The 22,997-nt window shown below is 36.1% G+C and overlaps 1 protein-coding gene across 6 annotated transcripts in view; it reads left to right on the forward strand.

Moving 5' to 3' along the window:
• ERCC6L2 (ERCC excision repair 6 like 2) overlaps nucleotides 1-22,997 on the forward strand; it is a 51,044-nt gene that overhangs the window by 22,306 nt on the left and 5,741 nt on the right. For 2 of the 6 annotated variants that reach the window (XM_042826804.1, XM_042826805.1), the window contains 6 exons: nucleotides 2,962-3,057; nucleotides 4,371-4,470; nucleotides 4,814-4,966; nucleotides 6,010-6,090; nucleotides 6,491-7,673; nucleotides 8,377-8,531. In XM_042826804.1, coding sequence (XP_042682738.1) covers nucleotides 2,962-3,057; nucleotides 4,371-4,470; nucleotides 4,814-4,966; nucleotides 6,010-6,090; nucleotides 6,491-7,673; nucleotides 8,377-8,531 — 1,768 coding nt within the window. Of the gene's footprint in view, nucleotides 1-2,961; nucleotides 3,058-4,370; nucleotides 4,471-4,813; nucleotides 4,973-5,653; nucleotides 5,801-6,009; nucleotides 6,091-6,490; nucleotides 7,674-8,376; nucleotides 8,532-22,997 lie in introns of those variants that run through there. The other 4 variants (XM_042826802.1, XM_042826807.1, XM_042826806.1 and 1 more) reach the window with 4 other exon arrangements.

Consider the following 22,997-nt stretch of genomic DNA (forward strand, 5'->3'; position numbering starts at 1 on the left):
CAGAAGGGAAGATGCTTTCATAACAAGAACTCGCCCTTTTCTCCTTTCCCTTTCCCTCTTTTTGTGTCATGCTAAGCATGTCATTAGCAAGGGTATCTCCCTTCGGTGAGTTTAGATCAGCTGTCTTGGCAATGCTTTCTTTTCCCCTTTTGCTCATCCCCAGCCTTCTGGCTTTTGTGGGGTGGGAGGGTTGCTGAGATTATCTTGAGGCAGTGCCAGCGCTACCCAGCAACAACTAAAACATTGATGCAGTGTCGTTATTGTTCTGAGTAGAAGTGTGAAGCAGAGATGTACCAGATGATTTCCAATTCCAGGTGATGGGGAGGAGCTCTCTCTTCTTTTCTGGGAGGCCAGCCATGAGGGCCTGCTGAAAAAGACTTGGACTGACTATCTCTCCCTTCCCATTTATTTTTGGTTTGCTTGATTTATTATTCTTAATTATTCTGTATTATCTCATTTTAATAAATTAGTTTCTCCTATCTCAGACAGATTTTTTTGCTCTTCGTTCCCCTCTTCTCCCAGGAGGAGGGAGTTATCAAAAGATTAACTCTTCAAAACCACAACATAGACCAAAAACCATATAAAATACTATATTGAATTTAAAAATTACGTCATAGTGTTGCTGAAAGTTATTAATCTGGCTCATTAATATATGTCTGTCAAAAATACTTCACACAACAGATTTTTTGATAGAAATGTTTTTACCCATCGAATTTACTTGTAAAATTATGATAGATAAGAATTCCTCTTCGACACAGAGCAATATGTTCTACTGAAATTAATGGAACCGTGATCACAGATACTTGATTTTATTGTTTATTGATTTGTTATTGTTACCTCCATATTTCATCTTATATGAAGTCAAGTACCAGGCAAAGGTATAAAGAACCAAGATAAACTTGTATCTTCCTGCCCAGGGAGAATGTGAGTGGAGCTCCCTGAAACATGCAGTCATGTGTTTATCTGTACTGCTATTTCTGTCATTTGATGAAAGTGTGTGTGTTGGGAGTTACGTAGAAAGGTCCACATTAACCCCATACAAATAAAAGTCAGACATGGTCCTAAAAAACGGTGTAAGGACGTGTTAGAACTGTCTTTGGATACCCTCTGAAGCATGTAGTTAGCGTTCTGAGGTGATTTGTGGTGCTGGTCATGCAACTTTGCTTATAACCTCACTCAGTTGCAGATTATGGCCATCAGCTTACCTAAGACCTTGGTGAATTCCACTTTGTCCCTGAAGATAGTGAGGAATTACTGCATCTGTGCATTAGAAGACTCACTAGATTGCTCCAAAGCATTGAATTTATGTGGCATACATAGAAGTGTTGAAAGATAAAGTCCGTATAAAACTAAATATCCTATTTAGTTATTTTTGTAGTGAGTCTGTTCTACTTGCACTAGGGCTTTTCACTGAAATTTAATTAGAATTCTAGCTCCAAATACTGTGGGGGTTTTTTTTGTTTGTTTGTTTTGTGTGTGTGTGTGTGTGTGTGTGTGTGTGTGAAAGTGTTCAGAAAACTGTGTTGACTTATTCTTCAGTCTGGCTGCAGAGTTGGGTTGGTAGGTGGGAGTCTAAATTCTGCACTAAAAAAGAAATACACCAAAATTCCGAAACACAGTAAGTTATTTGGAAAAAACACAACAATTTTTATTCAGTGTTTAAAACCAAGAATACTAGTTTTCCAGAAACCTCCATTAATATTGTCAGGTTTCTATATTCTCCTTTCAGATTTTGTTAACACTACACTAAAGCACACGTGGAAGGGATAAGCCACAACTGTATTTGCATTAAAAAAATATATTCCATGAAAGCCAGGAGATGGTGGGACTCTGTTCTGTCTTGGATTCTGTCTCTGTTCATTCACTTCCTTGTAAACTTTACCTCTCCCACTGCTTTAAATAAGCAGAATATAAAGTAGTCTATTAAAAACAGTTGCTTGCTAAATTAAATTGAGTTGGCTTTCTCAGTTTTGCCATATGTAATGGAGAAAATAGCACTTAGGAAATCAGTGCCACTTATGACAGTGTAAGGAGTTGGTGTAGAAGTTAAATACTATTATTTAGGGTGTAGTTGTAGAAGAGCTTTTGTCTTTTTGTAGGGATGTGGATTTTTTTTTAATACCAGTTGAGCCAGTATAAAAGAATTGACAGTATTTGCTTGTTTTGCAACTGGAAAATGGGATTTTCTTCACTGTGGTTTCTATCAAATGGTACAGCTATGTGCATACAAATCAAGTAATTGAGAAGTTTTGTTAGATTCATGAAGAGCATAAAGTGCTTACCTCAGTTTAAGCATATGCTCAAATTCTTTGCTGTCTTGCTGGCTTTACCTGTAAGTATGCCGCAGGGGTTGAATATTTGAGTATGATGTAACTAGTACCTTTGCAACTCTCACCCCACAGTAGTAAATTTTCTTAAATTGATTACTTGTACAAGAACTGCTCATATAACTGTGGGAACAACTGTGTTTTCAACAGTTAATACCGTACAAATAAACTGTCACAAGTCTATTTTTCTACATGCAACTCATTAAAATGGTCATAATGTAGAGAAAGATATATGGTGCTATTTTCAAAACTGTGTGCTGGGATTAAAGGAAATAAAATGTCATGCAGACTCTTAAGTCCCTCTTAATTTAAACTATACTTCTATGTCATGCATCTATAATGTTAACTGGCATTAAAATGGTTATGAATTTCAGTATTCTCAACTGTAGTGGTGGTAATGGCAGTTGGTTGTGACTTGTTAAGTCATGTAGTTCACAGTCATCTTGCTACTTGGGTGAGAAGTTGGCATTTCACAATAGTGCTTGTTTGTTATCATCTCTCCATTAACACAAAGCTGTACCCCACTATTTTTGTGCTGTTCTATTATGTCAGAGAAGAGTATGCTTGTATGTATGTAATACACTAAAAAAACACTGTTTTTTTCTTTATTTTTGTATCATTTTTATGTTACTAGGGCTGGTGGATTGGGTCTTAATTTTGTTGGTGCCAATGTTGTTATACTCTTTGATCCAACGTGGAACCCAGCAAATGATCTTCAAGCTATTGACAGGTATGTTCTCAAAGTGCATAGCTTGGTCTGTGTTCATTTCTTCTGTTTTGTTTATGTAACCTGGTTGTCCAACTAAGATTTTCTTAAAGGAAGGTCTGATTATCCAGTTCGTTTTTTTAGCTTTGATATTCTTATTTTTAACCCTGAATTTCATCTTATTTTCTGTTTCCTTTTTATGGGTTTCTGTTTACCTTTTTAGTGGGTTCCAAAAAATATTTTATAGTTATTGTAACTTTCTCTGATCTCTTAAGAGCAAGTGCGTATATATATATAGCCAGATGACATTTTTCCTATGTTTTTCAGGGCAAGTACATTGTAGTTGAGCCTAGTTTGAGTGATGTTACGAATTTCAGATTCCATTAAGAAGAGTATTTGTTTATTTTTTTACCTCAATCCTATGGAGATGAGTCTTTTACCAGCACTCTGAAATTATGCCATTCTGGAACATTTCTAGGAATCTGCGTTTCTTTTCAGGCTCTGACTACAAGATATTCTCTAGGAGTTCGGGACAAACATTTGAATTGCTGAAATAAAAGAATATTGACAGCCTTCAAAATTCAGTAGATCTATGTTTTTTTCATGAGCAGAAATGAACTTGTTTATACTGTCCCATCCAATTATATAATTCTACTTTCAAGTTTTTCTGATCTTCAAGAGACATTTATGTGCACTCACATATCAGAAATAATTGCTATTAAAAGAGACTCATGAATTTTTAAAAATGGGGTTTTGAATATAATCTATTAGAAGTCTCAGAATTCGTTATTTAGATACTCTGCTGCATGTTTGTTGGTTGTTTTTATGATGTTGCAACTTGCAAAGTTTTTGGAGAAAGAACAGACTGCTGCAAGTAATCCATGGTATAACTTGTATATATAATGCAAACGCTGTAATAACTGGTGCAGTAATAACCACATGCAGATGAAGGGAAAAAAAAAAAAAGACTGAAGAAATACTAGAGGTTTTCTCAATAGACAAGTATTGTGGCATTGTGATACAAGACATGAAACCCTTTGCAACTAGATAGACCTGAGAAGAAAAACAGAAAACTACAGAAGAATGAAAAGAGAATAAAATACTGGGAAAATGTGGAGGAAAAGGAAAAAGGCATCTTCTTTTTTTTTTTTAAATCGTAAATGATTTAGAGTGTTCCTGTTTTCTTGTAATAGTGATTCTTATTTTACTACATTAGCTCTCTTTTGTTCTTTACTGATTAAAAAATATATATTTTTAATAGTTTTTTAATAATCCACTTCTTTTTGATAATCCATTTTTAATAATCCTTTTTTTTTTTTAATTCACTTTTTCTGCAGAGCTTACAGGATTGGCCAATGCAAAGATGTTAAAGTATTTAGACTGATATCCTTGGGAACTGTGGAGGAGATAATGTACCTACGGCAAGTCTACAAGCAGGTAAAGTTCAGAAACTATTCAAATCAGTATTTAGTATTGAGGAAAGATAAGTAGTTAAGATACAGAGAGTTGTTAGTAGATTCTGTAGTAGATTTCTGATATAACAGTGAGGTAAAAGACTGTAAAGGTATCTTTACTATTCTTACACTATAAAACCAAGCATGTTCATACTCGACCACCATCTATTGTATCAATATCTGCCAAAAAAATGAAAGCAAAATATCCTTTCTTAGGAATTTCTGCCTTCTTCAACGGAGGATGCATATATGGCATGGATGCCAGGAAATTCTTATGTATTATTGGAATAAACACTTCTGAAATCTCTTGTTTTGCTCTGTTTTAGCAACTTCACTGTGCAGTGGTTGGAAGTGAAAATGCTAAGCGATATTTCGAGGCAGTGCAAGGATCAAAGGAACATCAAGGAGAACTTTTTGGCATCCACAACCTTTTCAAACTTAGGGCTCATGGGTCTTGTCTTACTAAAGACATCCTGGAGGTGTGAAATCTTTCACTTTTGCTTTTCAGTATTTCTTTTATGTTATTTCTTTCCATTTGAAGTATTTTGTCATAATTTCAAATGGAAGCACTTTATAAAACAGAATGGTGAAACTTAAACAGTAATTGTCTGTGTAGTGCCTTATACAGATAGACCTCCTAATTTCTCTCTGATTTACACCAGAAAAACTTCTCTGCATGAAACAAACAGTAAAAACTTCATGCATGGATAAGTTTTATTTATCAGTAGCTTAAACTGACCTTTTAAGCAACAATTCCCATTGCAAAGTATTGTTATATTTAAGCAAAAACTGCTTAATAAAATATATTTTATAAGGCTTTATTGTCAGAAAAAAAGTACAGGAAGGAGATGTACAACTGAGACTCTATTTTTTAAAGACTATTGGCCCAGTTCTAGTGCAAATTCAATTTAAGTGTGTGTGTTATATATACTTCTTTCTATTCTGCATCTTTGTTGCAACAAAGTTTCTTCTTGGAATTTTATTCTAGCCTTTTTTCTATCCATCCGCTCGTAGTGTTCAGTTCCTATACTATGAGGTTGCTCTGAAAGTAATGCCTCCTATGTTACTTTGCTGGCTCATGATATTAGAGATGGATGTTGGTGTTGTGACAGTAGAAGTTGAACCTTCCCACTGATAGTTTGTTACATTTTTTTGCCACGTGGCAGATTGCAGCAAAGGGGAAGTCTGACAAAATGATGATGTCTGACATGGAAATGCATATGGAGCAAAACTGAATTCAGCTGTAACAGCTGTTCTGCTGTGGAAAAAAAGTGTAAAAACAGCGTATGCATAAGATGCAATTTATGCAGTATGTAAGTTGTCCTGCAATTTATGGGTTGGGTTAAAACAGCAGAAAATTAATTGTCAAAATGCAAAACCTTTTCTGAGGTTTAGTGATTGTGCTTTTAATACTTATACCTCTGTAGTAAAAATTACTTTTTTTTTTTTTTGGTAGGCTTCCTTCATTAATTTGAACAGGTACTGTTTCAATTATATGCGTATTTTTTTTTAATTCTTTTAGAGGGAAGGACAAGTAGAAGCTGGAGTCATGACAGTGACTACTTGGTTAAAAGAAGAACCTCCTCATGGCAGTTCAGAAAATGTGAGATACTTTGTGGGATACAAAGCAGAGCATGAAAATCTGTGTAGTCTTAACAGTAGCAGTAATATATTGCTAGGCTGGTAATGCTTTTGTCTGAGGCTGCAGTTGCCATGTTTTATTGTCTGCTTGCCCATTGTTTATCTTTGCATAGTATTAATGTGTGCATCATGAGGTCACTTTTCAAACTTTTAAAAGATGAAAGGATGCAGCAAGCTTTGAAAAAAAAAAATACTGGTGTGGATTGGAAAAACAAAAGTTGTTTTAGCAGTCAGGAGCGTACTTTGTTGGAAAACATATTTTTTTATTGTTATCTTCATTATTATTCTGCTTAAGACTTAGATCTTCCAAACTTTCCGCTATCTACCTGGTGTAAGTAATTTTCTTTTTCTTCTTTTTTCAGTGTGAACAACCAGATTATGGAGGAGCTAGAGGTCATTCAAGCACTAAGGCGCAGTTAGAGAGAGAAGAAACTAATTTTCATGATTATTTTAGTGATGATGATATTCTGGAAATTTCCATGAAAAAAAATAACAGGAAGAAGCCTTGCAGCGCAAATAATTTAATGATAGCAAAGAGACAGCTTTCCTTAGTGCAGTGTGGATTCTCTAACTTGTTGCAGAGAGAAACTGAAGCTACCAAAAGAAGTGGTAGTAATGACTCTTACCATTCAAGTTCTGATGGTCAGGCTGTAAGAACATGTGTCAACAGCAAGTGTGATGATGTTCAGAAATGTGAAAGCTATATGCATATTTTGGAGCACAGGAAAACTGCTCAGTTACCAAATGTAACTGATAAACAAGACATGTATAGAGCAGATTGTCTTGTTTTGTCAGACTCTGAAGAAGAGGTGGACAGAGAAAATAAGGATTTATGCATTTCAAGGCAAAGTGATGTAGTAATGGAAACTGAAAGCAGTTCTGAAGAAAATTGTGATGTCATCTTTCCTACCCAATTTCCAGCAAGCCCCCAAGCAATGCATACTAAAAAAATTGAAATACAGACGACGGAATCTGAAAATTGTGAAGAGTCACTAGAAGAAAAAAATGAGTTTGTACTTAAGGAAGAACGTAGGCAGTTTGGATTCCATAGTACCAAATCAAATTTCAGCAAAATCATGTCTTTTAAAAACATGAAAAACAGCGCAAGTGACATAAGTGATGAGTCTGATGACATTGAAATTCCCTGTCACTCCGAGTCAGGAAAGTTAAGAACATTCAGCTTCATGAAAGGGAAACAAAGGCATACACAAAGCAGTGCACTAGGCAGATTCTCAAAATCTCTGCCTCAGAAAGAGAAGCCTTGGAGGAAAGAAAGAGGAAGTGATTCTCAGAATGTAGATGAATTTTCATCCTCTGAAGATAACTTACAGGTTGAAAAGATTCATACCCAAGAAAAGAGCTGTAAGTGTAAAAGCCAGAGATGTAAAGTTCAGGTCAGATCTAAAATGCTCCATCCTGTTCAGTATGGAATGCGCTCTATTGCACAGGTGACATCTAGCAATAATGATGTGCATAGAAGTTCTATGCGCAGAGCTCAGTTTGACCATCAGAATCAAAATGTGGAATCAATGGACAGATATTTAGGTAAATAGTCATTTAACTTCTTGTGTTTTTTTTTTATCTTAAATAGTAGTGTCTCTGCTGCAGATTAAGTTCTTCCTTCTATATATGATTTTGTTAAAATACACTAATAAATGCACTGCTAACTTACTTAGTAATGTCTCTATTGCTCTTTTTACCTGTTAGCTTAACTATTCTATTTTCCAAAGAAATGGGCTTCTCTGTAATATTTTATTGAATGTTTACTTATCTGTTGAAAGATGCTAAGATGGATGTTTAATTAAGAATTCACAAATTTAAATACTTAAACTGTAAAAGTCTGGACTGGGATGGTTTGGATTTTTTGTTTTCCTAAGTTTTTAATTATATGTGACTTGAGAGTTTGAAGTACCACGTGCAAGATTTCATTTGATTAGTGACTTATCTTTAAACACAAGTAAACAAAAACTATTTGAACAATAGATGCTTTGAAATTTGTTCTTTATCTAGAGAAGCCCCGTAATGAAATAGCTGCAGCATTAAACTATCTGGATAAAGCTGATGATTGTTATTAAGAGAGCTGAGAAACCTAGTGTTGAATGAAATTGTAACAGAAGTTACAAGTTTCAAATAAAACTTAATTATTAATAATTAATTAATTGCAGTATCTTTCTTGAGTGTAACTGTGTATCTTGAGAGTTTTGGAATAACCAAAATCTTTGATGATCTTTTTCTTCTGATGTATTAGATGGGATTCAAGAAGTAGCGTATATGCACTCAAATCAGAATGTGGTTGGATCAAGCAAGGCTGAGAATCACTTGAGCCGGTGGGCAATGCGAGACGTATTTGAGTTGAAGCAGTTTTCCCAGCTCCCTGCTAATATAGCAGTCTGTAGTGCCAAGGTAAAGATAAATGTTTGGGAAATGTTTTTATTCTATTTGTATCCTCATTTTTCATCATAAAAAGTCTAACAAACTTGTTTGTCTGTTAATGACCACCATGAATGCTCAATGTCACTGGGCTTGGAGAAGGAGGAGGCGGCTCAAATAATGGTCCAATCAATTACCTTTGTGGGTTTTTTTGTTTTGTTTTGTTTTTCACATTAGTCAGCTCTGAAAGAGCAGGGAATTGTGCAGCATAGCATCCTCTGTGTGATTTTTGTGAGAGTAATGGTAGGAGTAAAGACTGAGTATTTGTAATCAGATTCTGTACCATCTTGATGTGATGTGAGTTTTGATCTTGATGTGATCTTGAGTTTTAACTGGACCGAGTAAACAAAAATTTCACTTTCCACACCACATCTGGGAATCTCAGTGGCATAGAAAATCAAACATAAGTCAGATTGAAGCTTTTTCTTTTTTTAGGCTGGAAACATGGTTGCTATAATGTGTTAAGTTAGTGGTCATTATAGTCTGTCCTTAATGTCTGAAACATAAAACTGGAGTTCAGTGGGAGTACTCTCTTGCAGCAAAATACGTATTTTGTGCTTTTCATTGGTCACATATTTGGTTTAATTACATGTGGAATACATAAAGTCTGGAATATATTCAGGTATAGTTTGTATGGTTTTGTTCTTATTATGTTTTTAATCTACTCTAATTATTTGGACACTTCGCTGTTGTTTGCCTTATGATAAATATTTCTGTGTTCTGGGATGATTCACAAGTTAAACCACCGACATAGAATGAGTAATTGATGGATACGCAGTTCAGTCTTTGCAAACATTCTGACAATCACTATAGAAATGACAGACTTTGTCATTTGGAGTGTTGAACATCTGCAGTGGCTAGAAGAGTTTCTTCCTGTGTTGCTGATGTACTGTAGTTAGTTGAGCCATTAGCAGGGATTTTTACACTGGGAAGATCAGACAGACTGGCCAATGAAAGAGAAGCCTCTTCAGTTCTAGCACATTTGCATTAGAATAACAGAAAAGCAGATCAAAAATACTCAGGAATACTCTGGAAAGATGCTTACTTAATGACAGTGGCTGTCAACATAAATAAAAATCAATATAAATAAACTAATACTTTTAAGGCACTGCTTTTTGCAAGTGTCTGTTGACCCATTTATCTCCAAAACTATTTTGTGCAAGTTCAGTTGTGTTGTTTGTGTAACTTACGTTCTGTCACCTAAAGTTTGTATGACTTACAAGTATTGTAAATTAATGTATTTTGATTAACTTGTCGATCAGTATAAGGCATTTTGGAAGCAACAATAACAGCAATTCTCTTGGAGACCAAATTAGGCAAGAAAAAAACATAAGTAATTATGGAAAAGTCTACCTCTTGATTTCATTTGCTTTTCTTACTTTGACATAGAGGCATTACTCTAGAAATATTCCTAAATCACTGCCTTTTCTTAAATGTGAATCTTGGAATTCGTTGTTCTCTGCTTTGAGAAATAGCCATTACGGACTCATAGAAATCTTTGAAAAACTATCTACCTAGAAAGCGACTGCTAATATTTTTCTTTCTTCATTATGTTAATTTCAGAAGATGTTCTCTGAAAAACATTACTCTGAGAGAAACATCAATGTTTTTGTTTCAGCCATCATAATTTTTCACTTGTTTCTCGTCAGTTTAAGGCGGAACATATCTGAGCAGCTAATAGTTTTGTCCTTTAAAGAGTACTGATTTCAAATATTTTTTTAAATTACACTTAAAGATTAAAATGTTATTACATGGAAATTAAAACAATTACACTTTAATATTACATCACTATCTTAGAGAAATACTATATTATTAATTATTGTATTATTATATAATAAAATAAAAATTATATTATTGAACCCTGCAATGTTAACTGTTACCTGATAGTTCTTAAAAAAAATTTTGTCAGCTGAAATTTCTTACTGATTTTGCTTTCTAGTGTCGTTATTCTAATATGTCTAAAATGGTTGTGTAGCCATTATTGTTCACTTTGAATTACCACATTCTTAAATAATTTTCTTAGCATATCAAAATTGTATTTTATAGCATATGAGTGATGCTTTAATAATATTTATTTGATTTTAAGCATATATAATCAAATTGTCTGATTTGTCAGTAGGAGTGGTCACAAAAGTATATTTTCATTTCATAGATAGGCCTCTTTTGGACAACAGTATAATATCCTTTGTGCTGTGCAGGTCGTTTATCCCAACTTTGTCTTCCTGCTTTTTATTGCAGTCTGTTTGTAATGAGATGTGTTGCCTTTAAATACATTTTTTTCATGTAATAGTATCTGGGAAAGAGGTGCAACAACGCTAAAAATCAATGAAGTATTCCAGTGATGTGGATGTGTTTTATGTTTGGAAATACTGTCTTTCCTGCGAATCTTGAAAACTGGGTGGAACATTTGTTTCTGCTTACATATGAATCTAGAGTGACAGGAGTAATAAGTGACATAATAACAAGTAATAAGAAAAAAGAGTGATAAACAACTAAGACAACCTTATTTGAGAATACTGACATTTTGTTAAATTCTTGGTGTTGAATGAGCAGTTACATTTTGGCTTCACTAAATTCCTGTGACATTTTACACTTTAGCCATTGAAACTAAAGAACTCAAACAAAATTGTGGAAATAAGGTGAATAAGAACAGAAAAGTTAAGAGGCTGGAAAGCAAAATTAAAAAAAAAAGCGATCTTGTTTTCTACCTGCAATAGATAAAGTAGATTCACAGAATCACAGAATGACCAGGGCTGGAAGGGACCTCAAGGATCGTGAATCTCCAACCTCCCTGCCACATCCAGGGCCACTGGCCTCCACATTCGATAGTAGACCAGACTGCCTAAGGCCCTATCCAATCTGGCCTTGAACATCTCCAGGGGCGGGACTTCCACAGCATCTCTGGGCAACCTGTTCCAGCATCTCACCACTCTCTCTGTAAAGAATTTCCTCTTGACATCCAACTTAAATCTCCCCTCCCTCAACTTAAAACCATTTCGCCTTGTCCTGCTGTTATCTACCCTTTCAAAGAGTTGATACCCGTCCTGTTTGTATGTGCCCTTCAGGTATTGAAAGGCTGCCTTCCTTTCTCCAGGCTGAACAAGCCCAGCTCCTTCAGCCTGTCTTCGTAGGGGAGATGCTCCCGCACCCTGATCATCTTTGTGGCCCTCATCTGGACCCTCTCCAACAGCTCCCTGTCTTTCTTGTACTGGGGGCTCCAGACCTGGACGCAGTACTCCAGATGAGGCCTCACAAGAGCAGAGTAGCGGGGGACAGTCAACTCCCTGTCACTTCTGGCCACCCCTCTTCTGATGGAGCCCAGGATACCATTTGCTTTTTGAGCTGCTAGAGCACACTGCTGGCTCATGTTCAGTTTTTCGTCTGTCAAGACCCCCAGGTTCTTCTCTGCAGGGCTGCTCTCAAGGACCTTCCAGTCTGTACAGATGCCTGGGATTCCTCTGGCCCAAGTGCAAAGCTTTGTACTTTGCCATGTTGAACCTTATCAGGTTCACCTGGGCCCACCTTTCCAACCTGTCGAGATCCCTCTGAATGGCATCCCTTCCTTCTACCATGTCAACCCCACCACTCAGCTTGATGTCGTCAGCAAACTTGCTCAGGGTGTCCTCCACCTGAACGTAGAGCCATTGATGACCACCCTCTGTCTGCAGCCTTTCAACCAATTTCTTACCCATCAAGTGACCCACCCATCAAATCCACATCTCTCCAATTTGGAGATAAGGAAGGGATTGGGGTCCATGTCAAAGGCCTTGCTCAAGTCCAGGTAAATGACATCGGTCGCCTTCCCCTTGTCCTCCAATGCTGTCACTACATTGTAGAAGGCCACCAGATTGGTCAGGCATGACCTTCCCCTGGTGAAGCCGTGCTGGCTGTCTCGGATCACACACTCATTCCTCATGTGATCAGGCATGTCATCCAGGATGATCTGTTCCATGATCTTCCCAGGCACAAAGGTGAGACTTACCGGCCTATAGTTCCCGTGATCCTCCTTGCTCCCTTTCTTATTAATGGGAGTGACGTGACCCTTCCTCCATTATTCCTTCATAGATTCATTAATTTGTTATTGCTGAAGCATGAAAACTAATATAGTAAGTTAAGTTACCTACAAATTGCGGTAAATTGCTAAGACAGAAAATGATGCAAAATAATAGTAATGATAATTATGTGATGTACAACAGAAGTACTCACCAGCCACTAACTAATGCCTAAGCCGGACCGTGAGAATCAGCACCACTTCTCTACTTACTGCAGTTTTCTAGTCATGATGTCATATGGTTTAGAATATCCTTTTGACCAGCTTAGGGCAGCTGTTCTGGTTCTGTCCCTGCCCAGTTCCTGGTAGTCAGCATTGTTTTTCTCCTGAAGCCAAAACATAGCATGTCATGGTTTTATGATTTTTGGTCATCAGTATTCCACACCATAACATCATGTAATGCACTGGGGGTGGGGTTTGATATCTGCCGAATGTTCGTCCGACGGAGAAGAACTACATTTCCCCAGGAGGCTTTGCAGTCAGCAAGGGGAAATAACTCCTTGCAAGGTCACCTGATTCCTCTTCTTCGCTGTCTGCGCTTCGCCGCCTGCACTTCGCTGTCTGTTCACTCAATTGGACTGCACTTCTCACCCCAGCATTGTGGTGAGGTCTATACAATTCAGACTCTCTCTCTCTCATTGTATTTTACTAATACTATATTTAGTAAAATCATTTGTTCCACCTCAGATTATTGCTGTTGTTTTCAAGTATTTTGGGGTCTCCTGCTTCCCCTTTCCCAGAGGCGCGGATCCGCAGATCCCTCCGCCCTGCTGGTCACGGAACTGGGCCGGACCAGTCCATAAACCGTTGACATAGCATCAAATCAGATGAAGAAAATCAGCCCTGTTCAATCTGAAACCAGGGCAGTCTGCTGTAAAACTTGGCACTCTTCTTTCTGCGGAGTTATTAGTGCAGACATATTCTCAATTTCTGCTTGTTTTCAAGTGAATTGTGTAAACTGATTAGCTTAGAATGTTCACTTTTATAATATGGTATCCTCAATTATGACCACTGAAAATTCAGTTAGGTAACAGCAATCAGATATAAAGTTTGCCATTGGAAGTAAAACATGATCTTAAGGTCAGCTGTGAAAGATAAGAAAAAGTGTGAAAGTAGTAAATGTAATAATATAGAGTGTGCGTGAATTAGACACAAGAAATATCCATATATTGGATGTCTTGTCAAAGGCAATGCTGTCCATGTTCAGAATTCAGGAAGAATAACTATTTGAAGATTGTATCTGATGATTGTGGCAGCCAGCGAATGTGGCAATGCTTTTTAATCACGTGCTCTTGAATAAACGGTTGTATTTTTGGAAATATCTTCCCTTTTCCACCAAATTCTGTGGGAATTCATAGGAATGGAATAGGTTTCTGTAGCTGAAGGTGAAATGTAGCGGCGTTTTCAAAGAAGAGAGGGACTGTTGTCTTGTTGTACAGTAGCAGTGGATAAAAGCCTTACTTTTCAAGAATAATTTGATGGGTACTTAAAAGACTAACAGTTATATTTTTTTAGATAAACATGATATTACCATAGTTAGTTTTCTATCTTTAAGGAATAATTAGAATTATGAGTTCTTCATTAAAATATTGTTACCATGAATCGTACCTACTATCTCATGTCTGAAAATTGTCCAAATTCTGTCAACCACAACTGGCCCTGTCCAATCAATGTAGATTTTGGGAAGAAGAGACAGAAGAGTAGAACTTGCTGTTGTATGATAATTTCCCCTAAACAGCTGGTGTTTCTAATAGCTTTGTTCATGTGGAAGGTGCTGGGGCATCACTGAACAGACACCTGTTAGACAGAGGTGTTAAAGAGCCTCAGTAGTCAAAACAAAACCAGAGATTTTTGTTCTGTGAAGACATATGGCTGATAGCTGAAAAAATTTTGGAGGAACAGATTATCCCTTATTAGAGTATAACAGTGGATTTAAAGTAATTTCCACTACATCTATCCTCTGTAGTTCTCAAAATACATTGGACATTTCAGAACCTAAGTGTCTTTGAGCAGTCAGATGTATCTCTTAGGTTGCAGTTTGTAGTCCTAAACTGAGGACAGAAATGAAAGTCAGCTGTCTGGTACCATCTGGCACAGTGTATCACATCAGCTTTCAGCGTTCTGAAAGCACCTGAAAGTAGAAAATGCCTGTAGTTTAATGTGACAGACAGTGGATATTACTGAAAGGTAGTCTTTGTTCCTTCCTTATTCATTTGACATGAAGACACAGAAGACAGTTAATCTGCTGTTTCACAGACAATTATTTCTAATAAGTGATCTTCTGTAGAAGTGTAAGGATGAAAATTATATATATTGGAGTAAGTAACCTGGTTTTCTCACATTTTCTGTGTAGCTTTTAGGCTGATTGAATGACATTCAGTCATCTTTGTTCTGCATTTAAGTTTCAGTTCAAATCTGTTTATAAGTCTCTGCAAATAGACTTGGTCAGAAACTCTCATCAAATGAGTGGGAGAGTTTCTCTGTCACTTCATCTATTAAGAAAATGCTTGGTGTTCAGCTATCTTGTATAACTACAAGGTACTGAAGAAAGATATTGGAAACAAAAACTTGTAAAATAAAAAATGTGAATCTGTTGATCAGACTTCACGTTCTTTTAAAGCCACAATACAATTTTTAGAGTAGATGTAAAGTTACTTTAATCTTCAAAAAAAAACGATAACAACAAAAAGGCCTGAAAAGTCATTCTTGTGATACTTTCTCAATAATTCTTCTGACATTATTAATATTGTGGATGAAAATGAAAGTTTTATCATCTTCTAAAAATTCTTAATAATCTATTAGGTATTTCGAGAGTATTTTTTCCAAGTGTGTTCCAGGCTATAAAACTGCATGCAGCAGTTACCTAGTTTTTAGCTTGTTACCTTGTTTTTTAGGTAACTTACACTGTTTTCTGAAAAGCTTTTTCTTGCATGCGTTAAGAAGTAGAAGCTTCTGAGGACCAAGATTAAATATCTTCTTATAATGTTTCTCGTCTATGCAGAATTAAATGACTGCATTCCTTAATTTCCTATAGATTTTTTGTGTTAATTGACAAAAACAACCTGTGTGAAATATATTACAGAGGTGCAGAAGTCTGAAGTAGACTTCCTTTACTTCCTGTAAAACTGAAATTATGAATTATTTCTTCAGTAGGAATCTGGCAGACATGGAGGGCACTGGAGTATGGGGAAGATTTTACAGAAGGCTTGGTCATTTTATTAAAAAGTCAAAAATACAAACTGGGCATACTGAATAGTTTGAAAAAATTGATTATATCCTGCTAACTTGCACTTCCTAATGTGTGAAAAACTATTAGTCACATAGAACTTTTACTGTACCTGTTGAATATGTGGAGTCTTTTATTTTAGTCAAATGCATATTTTCAATTTAAGTTTACTCAGTTTTTACTGAAAAGAAATGTACAAAGACAGCCATTCAATGGAGGATTAATCACTATGGCAACAGAAATGTGGTGACTGGAAAGGGGGAGGATGTATTCTCCCCTCTGCTTCCTGCCAGCTGTCATATTCAACCTCTGTGGCATGAATTCAGGCCAAAATATAGACTGTGACTAGCTCTAAGAAACTATATCTGTATTTTTGTAAATTGGTACAAGAATCTCACTATAAAAAAAGACTTAATCCTCTGAGTTAGATGACAGACGTTTGGCAGTCTTGCCAGTGTTTGACAGAGATGCTTTGTAGTAAAACCTGGATTAATGGTAAACCCTTCTATATGTTATTGCAATGTGGTGTAAATGAGAGAACTAATGCTGTCAGACTAAGAAAAAACATGCTCTTTGTATTTGCAACGCAGGTTTAAGTGCTGTTGAGAATGCTGTTAATACAAAAGTTGTGTTATTAAGTTGTGTTATATATTTATCATACCTGTATTGTACTGACATTTTGTAGATTATTTAAATGAAGACTCTGTATCAGTTATAGTTACTCTGATTGCAGTTTGTACAGCTTTCAGATTCAACATGTTTAAATAATAGTTTAAAATAAGTAGGCTTTTAGGAGATAACATTCCCTTATCCTGCCTCTTCTAGGCAGGGATAGGGAAGTCTATTCAGCTTTAAAATAATTGTTCCCAAATGTCTGAGCTATAATGCTGCTTTACTGAAATTACTGTTTCAGTTCAATGGAATTAACTATGTCAGTATAGTTTTCAGTAGGTATTTTTAAATAGGATGAATTCATATGTGATATTCCGTGAAGAATGTTGTTGCATTATCTGTGTGGTGTGTTTGTCTGACTTCTTGATTTGGTGCTGTTTAAAGGAGTGGGAGTACAAAGGAAATCCAGACTTCTGCTGGAATAAATGGTTGCCTTAGCTTTGAATTCTGAGGCAGGCTCACTATCTCTTTTCATCTCAACAGTAACAAGTACTTTTATTTATGGTAAGGTGCTCGTTGCAAAATAAGGTGATAAGATTTATATATTTTTATTCGGTTCACAAGTCAGTAAGTTAAATGGAATTGCTCCAGTGAGAAATTTTACAGTTAAATGATTGGAGAAGAAACAGTGTAACTCAGAAGTTAAAGCGGAACAAAGAGAAAACAATCCATCCTCAACTGATGTAGTAGTCTGTTTTCCACTAGTAAGCAAAATATAGAATTCATTGAGTCCTTACTCTACATTTAGATGAGTAAAAAAGCTGACCATGACAAGCAAGGGAAACTTACTACATATTACTCCAGTAAATTCATCAGCAGGCATAGCTTAACACTCAATCTCTGTGTACACCGGTAAATATAAAGGAGTATTCCCTGCTTTGTGTGTTGGCAGAGTATTTTGGAGAAGTAGTTGGAAATGGGATAAACCTAACGTTTTGGACGTTATTTCAGCAATTATTCTGCTGATATCTTTGTCATGGAATTCACAGCCAGCGTCCTGAGTAGTTTTGTTCAGTTCATAAAGTATAATTGTCCTAGAATATTTTAGAATTTCAAGATAGACTAGCTTTGATTTTGACTAAGGACCTCATTTTTAGATAAGCTACATGACATTTTTAAAGACACTATTATACTTTGTTTTCCTTGATAGGTAAAATAGTTAAGGAATAAATTCTTGTTTGATATGGGTATCTGTAGAAGAGAAAAGATGAGACCAAGGTTGAACAGTCAGATAACAAGCACTTCAGAGTATTTATGTATGAAATGACCTGACACATATAGAAAATGCCAACAAAATAAGAACAGTGTCTAAAAATAGCATATGTTCAAGAACTGCTTATATATAATAATATATATAATGTCATAATAATGTAGATTATATTATCCAGAACACTCCCAGGAAAAAGCACAGAAATGTATAAGGAAAAAAGTCTGTAAGGGAAAAAAAATAAGCTGAAATAATACAGCGTTATAACTAGTATAGGCAATGTCATTGAAATGGAGTGAGAATCACTTGGTCAGTGTAATGATAATTGCCCTAGTGATACTTACTGGAACAATGTATTTGAAAAGTCTTCTATTTTCCCAAGTTTTGAGGATAGTGGAATAATACAAAGTAGACTATGGCATACAGTTTTATTAGTTGCTGCAAGCTGAGTTACTTTCAAGGACAATTATACTAAATTCATTTTTTTCAAACTTTTTTGTAAATCAGGTAACTGCAATGCAACTGAAGTTTTGAGAAGGCCTTTCTTGTTTGTAGGAATGAAAGTAAACAATGAAAATGTGCAGTGGATGCTATCCTGCACATCTGGTAGTGGTGATTTCATGTGTAGAGAAAAGACAGTAAAATTGTTTCAGTTGTGTGTCAGACGGAAACTGCTGCTGAAAATTGGTATCTGCCAAGATACTACCATAAAATAATACTTGAATGAGGCAGTGAAAAAGAGGAAGATACTGAGATATCATAGAATTGTTTAAGGTAGAAGGGACCTTTAAAGGTCATTTAGTCCAACTCCCATGCAGTGAACACGGACATGCACAGCTGGATCAGGTTGCTCTGAGCTTGATCCAGCCTGGTCTTGAATGTCTCCAAGGACAGGGCATCCACTATGTCTCTGGGCAACCTGTTCCAGAGTCTCACTACACTTATCATGAAAAATGAAACAAAACAAAAACCCACCTTTTTTCTTATATCCAATGTAAATCTTCCTTATAGTTTGAAACTATTTCCCTTTCTCCTGTCACAAGAGACTCTGCTGAAGTCTGTCCCTTTCTTTCTTACAGTCCCCTTCTAGACAACAAAAGGCCATTATCAGGTCTTACCAGAGCGTTTTTCTCTCCAGGCTGTGTTTCTTCAGCTATCTCAATCTGTCCAAACTGGGGAGTTGTTCCTCCCCTTGGATCATTTCTGTGGCCCTTCTCTGGATGTGCTCTAACAGATCCGTGTCCTGTTGTATTGAGGAGTCCACATCTAGATGCAATACTCTTGAGGCCTCACCAGTGCAGGGTACAAAGGCAGAATCACCTCCTTGGACCACATTTCTTTTGATGCAGCCCAGAATATGATTGGCTTTCTGGGCTGTGAGGGCACATTGCTGGCTCATGTCCAGCTTCCCATCTACCAGTACCCCAAGTCTTTTTCAGCAGGGCTGTACTCAATCCTTTCATTCCCTGACTTGTACTGGTAGTGAGGGTTGCCTTGACCCAGGTGCAAGATCTTGCATTTCGATTTATTGAACCTCATGAGGTTTGCCTGGGGCCATTACTCAAGCCTATCTAGTCTGTCTGGATTGCATCCCATCCTTCTGGTGTGTTGACCACATCTCACAGCTTGTTGTCATCAGCAAACCTGCTGAGGATGCGCTTGCCCCCCCTCCCCCCCCCCCGTCAATGTCACTGATGAAGGTATTAAAGAGTATTGATACCAGCACTGACCCCTGTTGGACACCACTCATCACTGATCTCCATGCAGACATTGAGCCATTGGCCACCACTCCTTGGGTGTGATCTCAGAGGCAACTCTTCATCCATCAGACAGTTCATCTGTCAAATCCTTATCTTCCCAATTTGGAGAGAAGGTTGTTATGGAGGACTGTGCCCAAAGCCTTACTGAAGCCATACAACTGCTGTTGAGGAGTAGTTACACAAACGTTTTCAGATTTCTGAAGGAACTTAATTGTCTTCAAAGCCTGATGACTTGAGGAATTGCTACAGGCATAAGAAAAAAAGTATAATCTCTGAACGTTTATACCTCTTTACTCATCTCATTCTTGGACTCTGCTCTTCTGCTCTGTCGCACATTTTTGTCTTATTGAACTTACGAAGGTGATCGTTCTTCTGTGTTGCTTTACTTGAAGGGACTGCAGAAAGGAAGAGGAAAGTCACAGACTTAACATGACCAGTCATGTGTGAATGCTCATACATTTCTATTCATTGCCATAGAATATAAAGATGCCTTTTTATGTCTTAAGTATGAATAACATATGAAGCAGTATTGTTCCAACAAAGATAGAGAAGAATCAGTTTGGATATATGTATGTTACTCTAAAAACTCTTAACTGCAGCAGGAGCTACACAGAACAAACAGGTTCAAGAGCTGTTGCAGATTCAAGATGGAGTAGCAGTAACTGCTTAAATTTCTGGTTGATTTTCAACTGCATGCCTCCATTCTACTAGAGAAGAATGGATCTTATTGCGTACTGGTATAGAATTCTTAAGATGTAGAGGCTTCCATATATGCTGGTCTCTTGATTACAGCTTGTATGTAACTTAAAGAAATGGGAACTCTTTATTGACAACCAAAACGCTATTGTTTAAGGAACAAAAGACATACCTGACAAATGAAGAAGGAATGAAGAATACCTTTTGTAAGAAAAGATAGATATATTGTGATTAAAATTGAAAACTCAGTAGTTACGTGGAACCTGGAAAGTAGAAATGAAAGCTTTCTCTGGCAGGTTCTTTCATGAGGGGTGGAAGTCCAGAGGTTTTCTGAGTACTTTTATAACTATGTATTTTCCGTGCATTGACATAATGATCAGTTTTCTGTCCTGTTGCCTTATGTGGAAGCATCTTTAGAGCTAGTGCAATAAATGATAAGAGAATAAGTGTAAGATGGAAAGACATGTCTGTGCTTTTTGACATTAATTTCCCTAGTTTACAATAGTGTTCTGTAATTTCATTTTACTGTATTTCTTTTAACTGTTAATTTATATTTATTTATATTTAGTGGGATATTTACTTCAGTATAACATTTTTTTTCATGTAATTTTTTTAATCCAGTAACCATTACTTCTGCAAAATAACTTGCATCTCTGGCCCTTTGTATGTCTTATATTTGTAAATAATGTATATAAATAAATTGTCTATTTCTCCTGGACTTCACATGGAGATGTTCTTGAGGAAGAGGAATTGCTAAGTTTTCTAGAAAGCAGTAAAATTATCACAGTTAGTAATACAATATAATTCATTGGTAGATCCTGTCTTTTTATATGGAATTTGTTTTCCCTTCCAATAACTCAGAAAGGAGAAAATGTGAACAATGCAGTAATATATAAAAGATGCAGGTATTTCTATATATGTATATGCACATAATTATTGGATTTTGGATAAACTATGTGTTCAGGTTTAAGGAAAACATCCACATGGAGCAGTGGAAATTTCAGAGTGTGCACTGCAAATACATAGTCTTTGTTCAGTATTCAATAAAGATAAACTGCTTTCATTACTGCTATCAATCCCTTTTTTTTAGTACCTTTAACACATATTGTATGGTATTTCAATTCCTTTAGGTTTATATCGCATATATTACAGAGGGCTAATCAGAAGATATGCAATGCAATACGCAAACAGCACATTTTTAGTATACAGTATGTTTGTGTTTGACATGAAGTTTGGCAAGAATTATGTTGGACTTCTATACTGTGGTTTTAGTTGTCATTTGGAGCAGCTTGTCCATAGTTGTGTATTCCAAATTTAAAACTTTACTTACATTTAAAACATGTATATTTAAAACATACTTACATTTTAAAGTGAGAGAAATATGTATTATCATTCGAGTACTAGTGGAACCTTTGTTCCAGGAGCAAAAATTTCTCTTGCTATTTCTACAGTCTGAGTTTTTTGGTTGTTCTTCCTTTCTTTGTGTTACAATGGTTTACATTTTCTGTAGTTACTTGTATTGATTTAGAGGGGGGAAAAGAAGTTCTTACCAATTGTACACTTTCTGTTAAATAACTATTTAATTTCCATTTCTGATATATGCTTATGGACCATTATCATTGTCTTCATGGTTTCCAGTAATGACCTGAAAACACAGTCTTCTGATTTTACGTCAGTAGCACGGTCTTCTGAGAAGTTCAATAACACTTGTAGTAAATTAATTAATTTACAGTACTAGAAGTTGAGTAATGGTAAGGCACACATCTAATGCACAGAATGCTTCCTTTGGAAAGGATTTCTGTTTCTTTCACTTGATTCTTCTGGTCTTTTTAATTAATAAAGGGTCTCTTATTCAAAAGTATAAATATGTTGCCAAATGTATTACCATTAGTGATGTAAGAACAGTTGTCTGGGGTTCCTACCTGAGTCCACTTCCATTAATTTCAGTCATGGCAAAGTTGCTTAAGGTGTATGACATATGTGACAGTACAGGTGCTCAAGACCAGGGCTTATGAATCTGAATATTATGTTGATAGAATTTTGTCTAAGAGCTTTGCTATAATAGAAGACACAATGGTTTGATGGTAGAGAAAGAATTGTTGGTAGAGAAAAGCTATTTTAAAGTAGTTTTCATCATAAAATAGGATTGGTAAGTTAGAAAGCAGGCACTGACAGAGATATAGGAAAAAAAGTGCCTTCTGAGTGGGAAGAATCAGTGCAGAGTTAACAAGTGATACATGATGTCATATTCAAACAAAAGCAAAACAGCGCTGTGTTGGAAGTTTCCACTTCTTTAGCAACAGTGCTAGGAGAAGGAAACAATTTTTTTTCATCTAGAGGCACAGAAACCTAAACTATACTTAGAGCCTTAACCATGTATTATTCAGAATAACAAACTTCAGATTGGACCTTTAAGATACCACTGAGACATCTCAGTGATCTTTTAAAAATAAAAAAAAAACAGTGGTTGGGGCTGTATCTTCAAAACGGGCAAATCTTCAAGAACATTTTCAAGTTCAGTGGAGTCATTTGTATTTAAGCCTGTGCACTATTTAAGTAACTGGCTTTTGTTTTAGAGAGCTGTGATAAGATTTTCAAAAAGTAAAGTAAAAATACAGGAGCCGCTAGCATTAACTATTGCACCTCTTGTTCACTTGTAACTTGTATCAGGTGATTTATTCCTACTTGCCTTCTCTACCTTCATGAAAAATCTGTGAGCAGCTAATTTGGGTAGAAGAAAGGAAACTGTGTATATATAGTTGTATTTTGATGTTGTTTTCTCAGGTTTAGCAATGCTGTTCACTCTACTTAAGTTTTGTACTTCCAG

This window comes from Centrocercus urophasianus, unplaced genomic scaffold (assembly GCF_019232065.1).
Source record: "Centrocercus urophasianus isolate 14NV4802_14NV808 unplaced genomic scaffold, USGS_Curo_1.0 seq_27, whole genome shotgun sequence".
Classification (NCBI taxonomy): domain Eukaryota; kingdom Metazoa; phylum Chordata; class Aves; order Galliformes; family Phasianidae; genus Centrocercus; species Centrocercus urophasianus.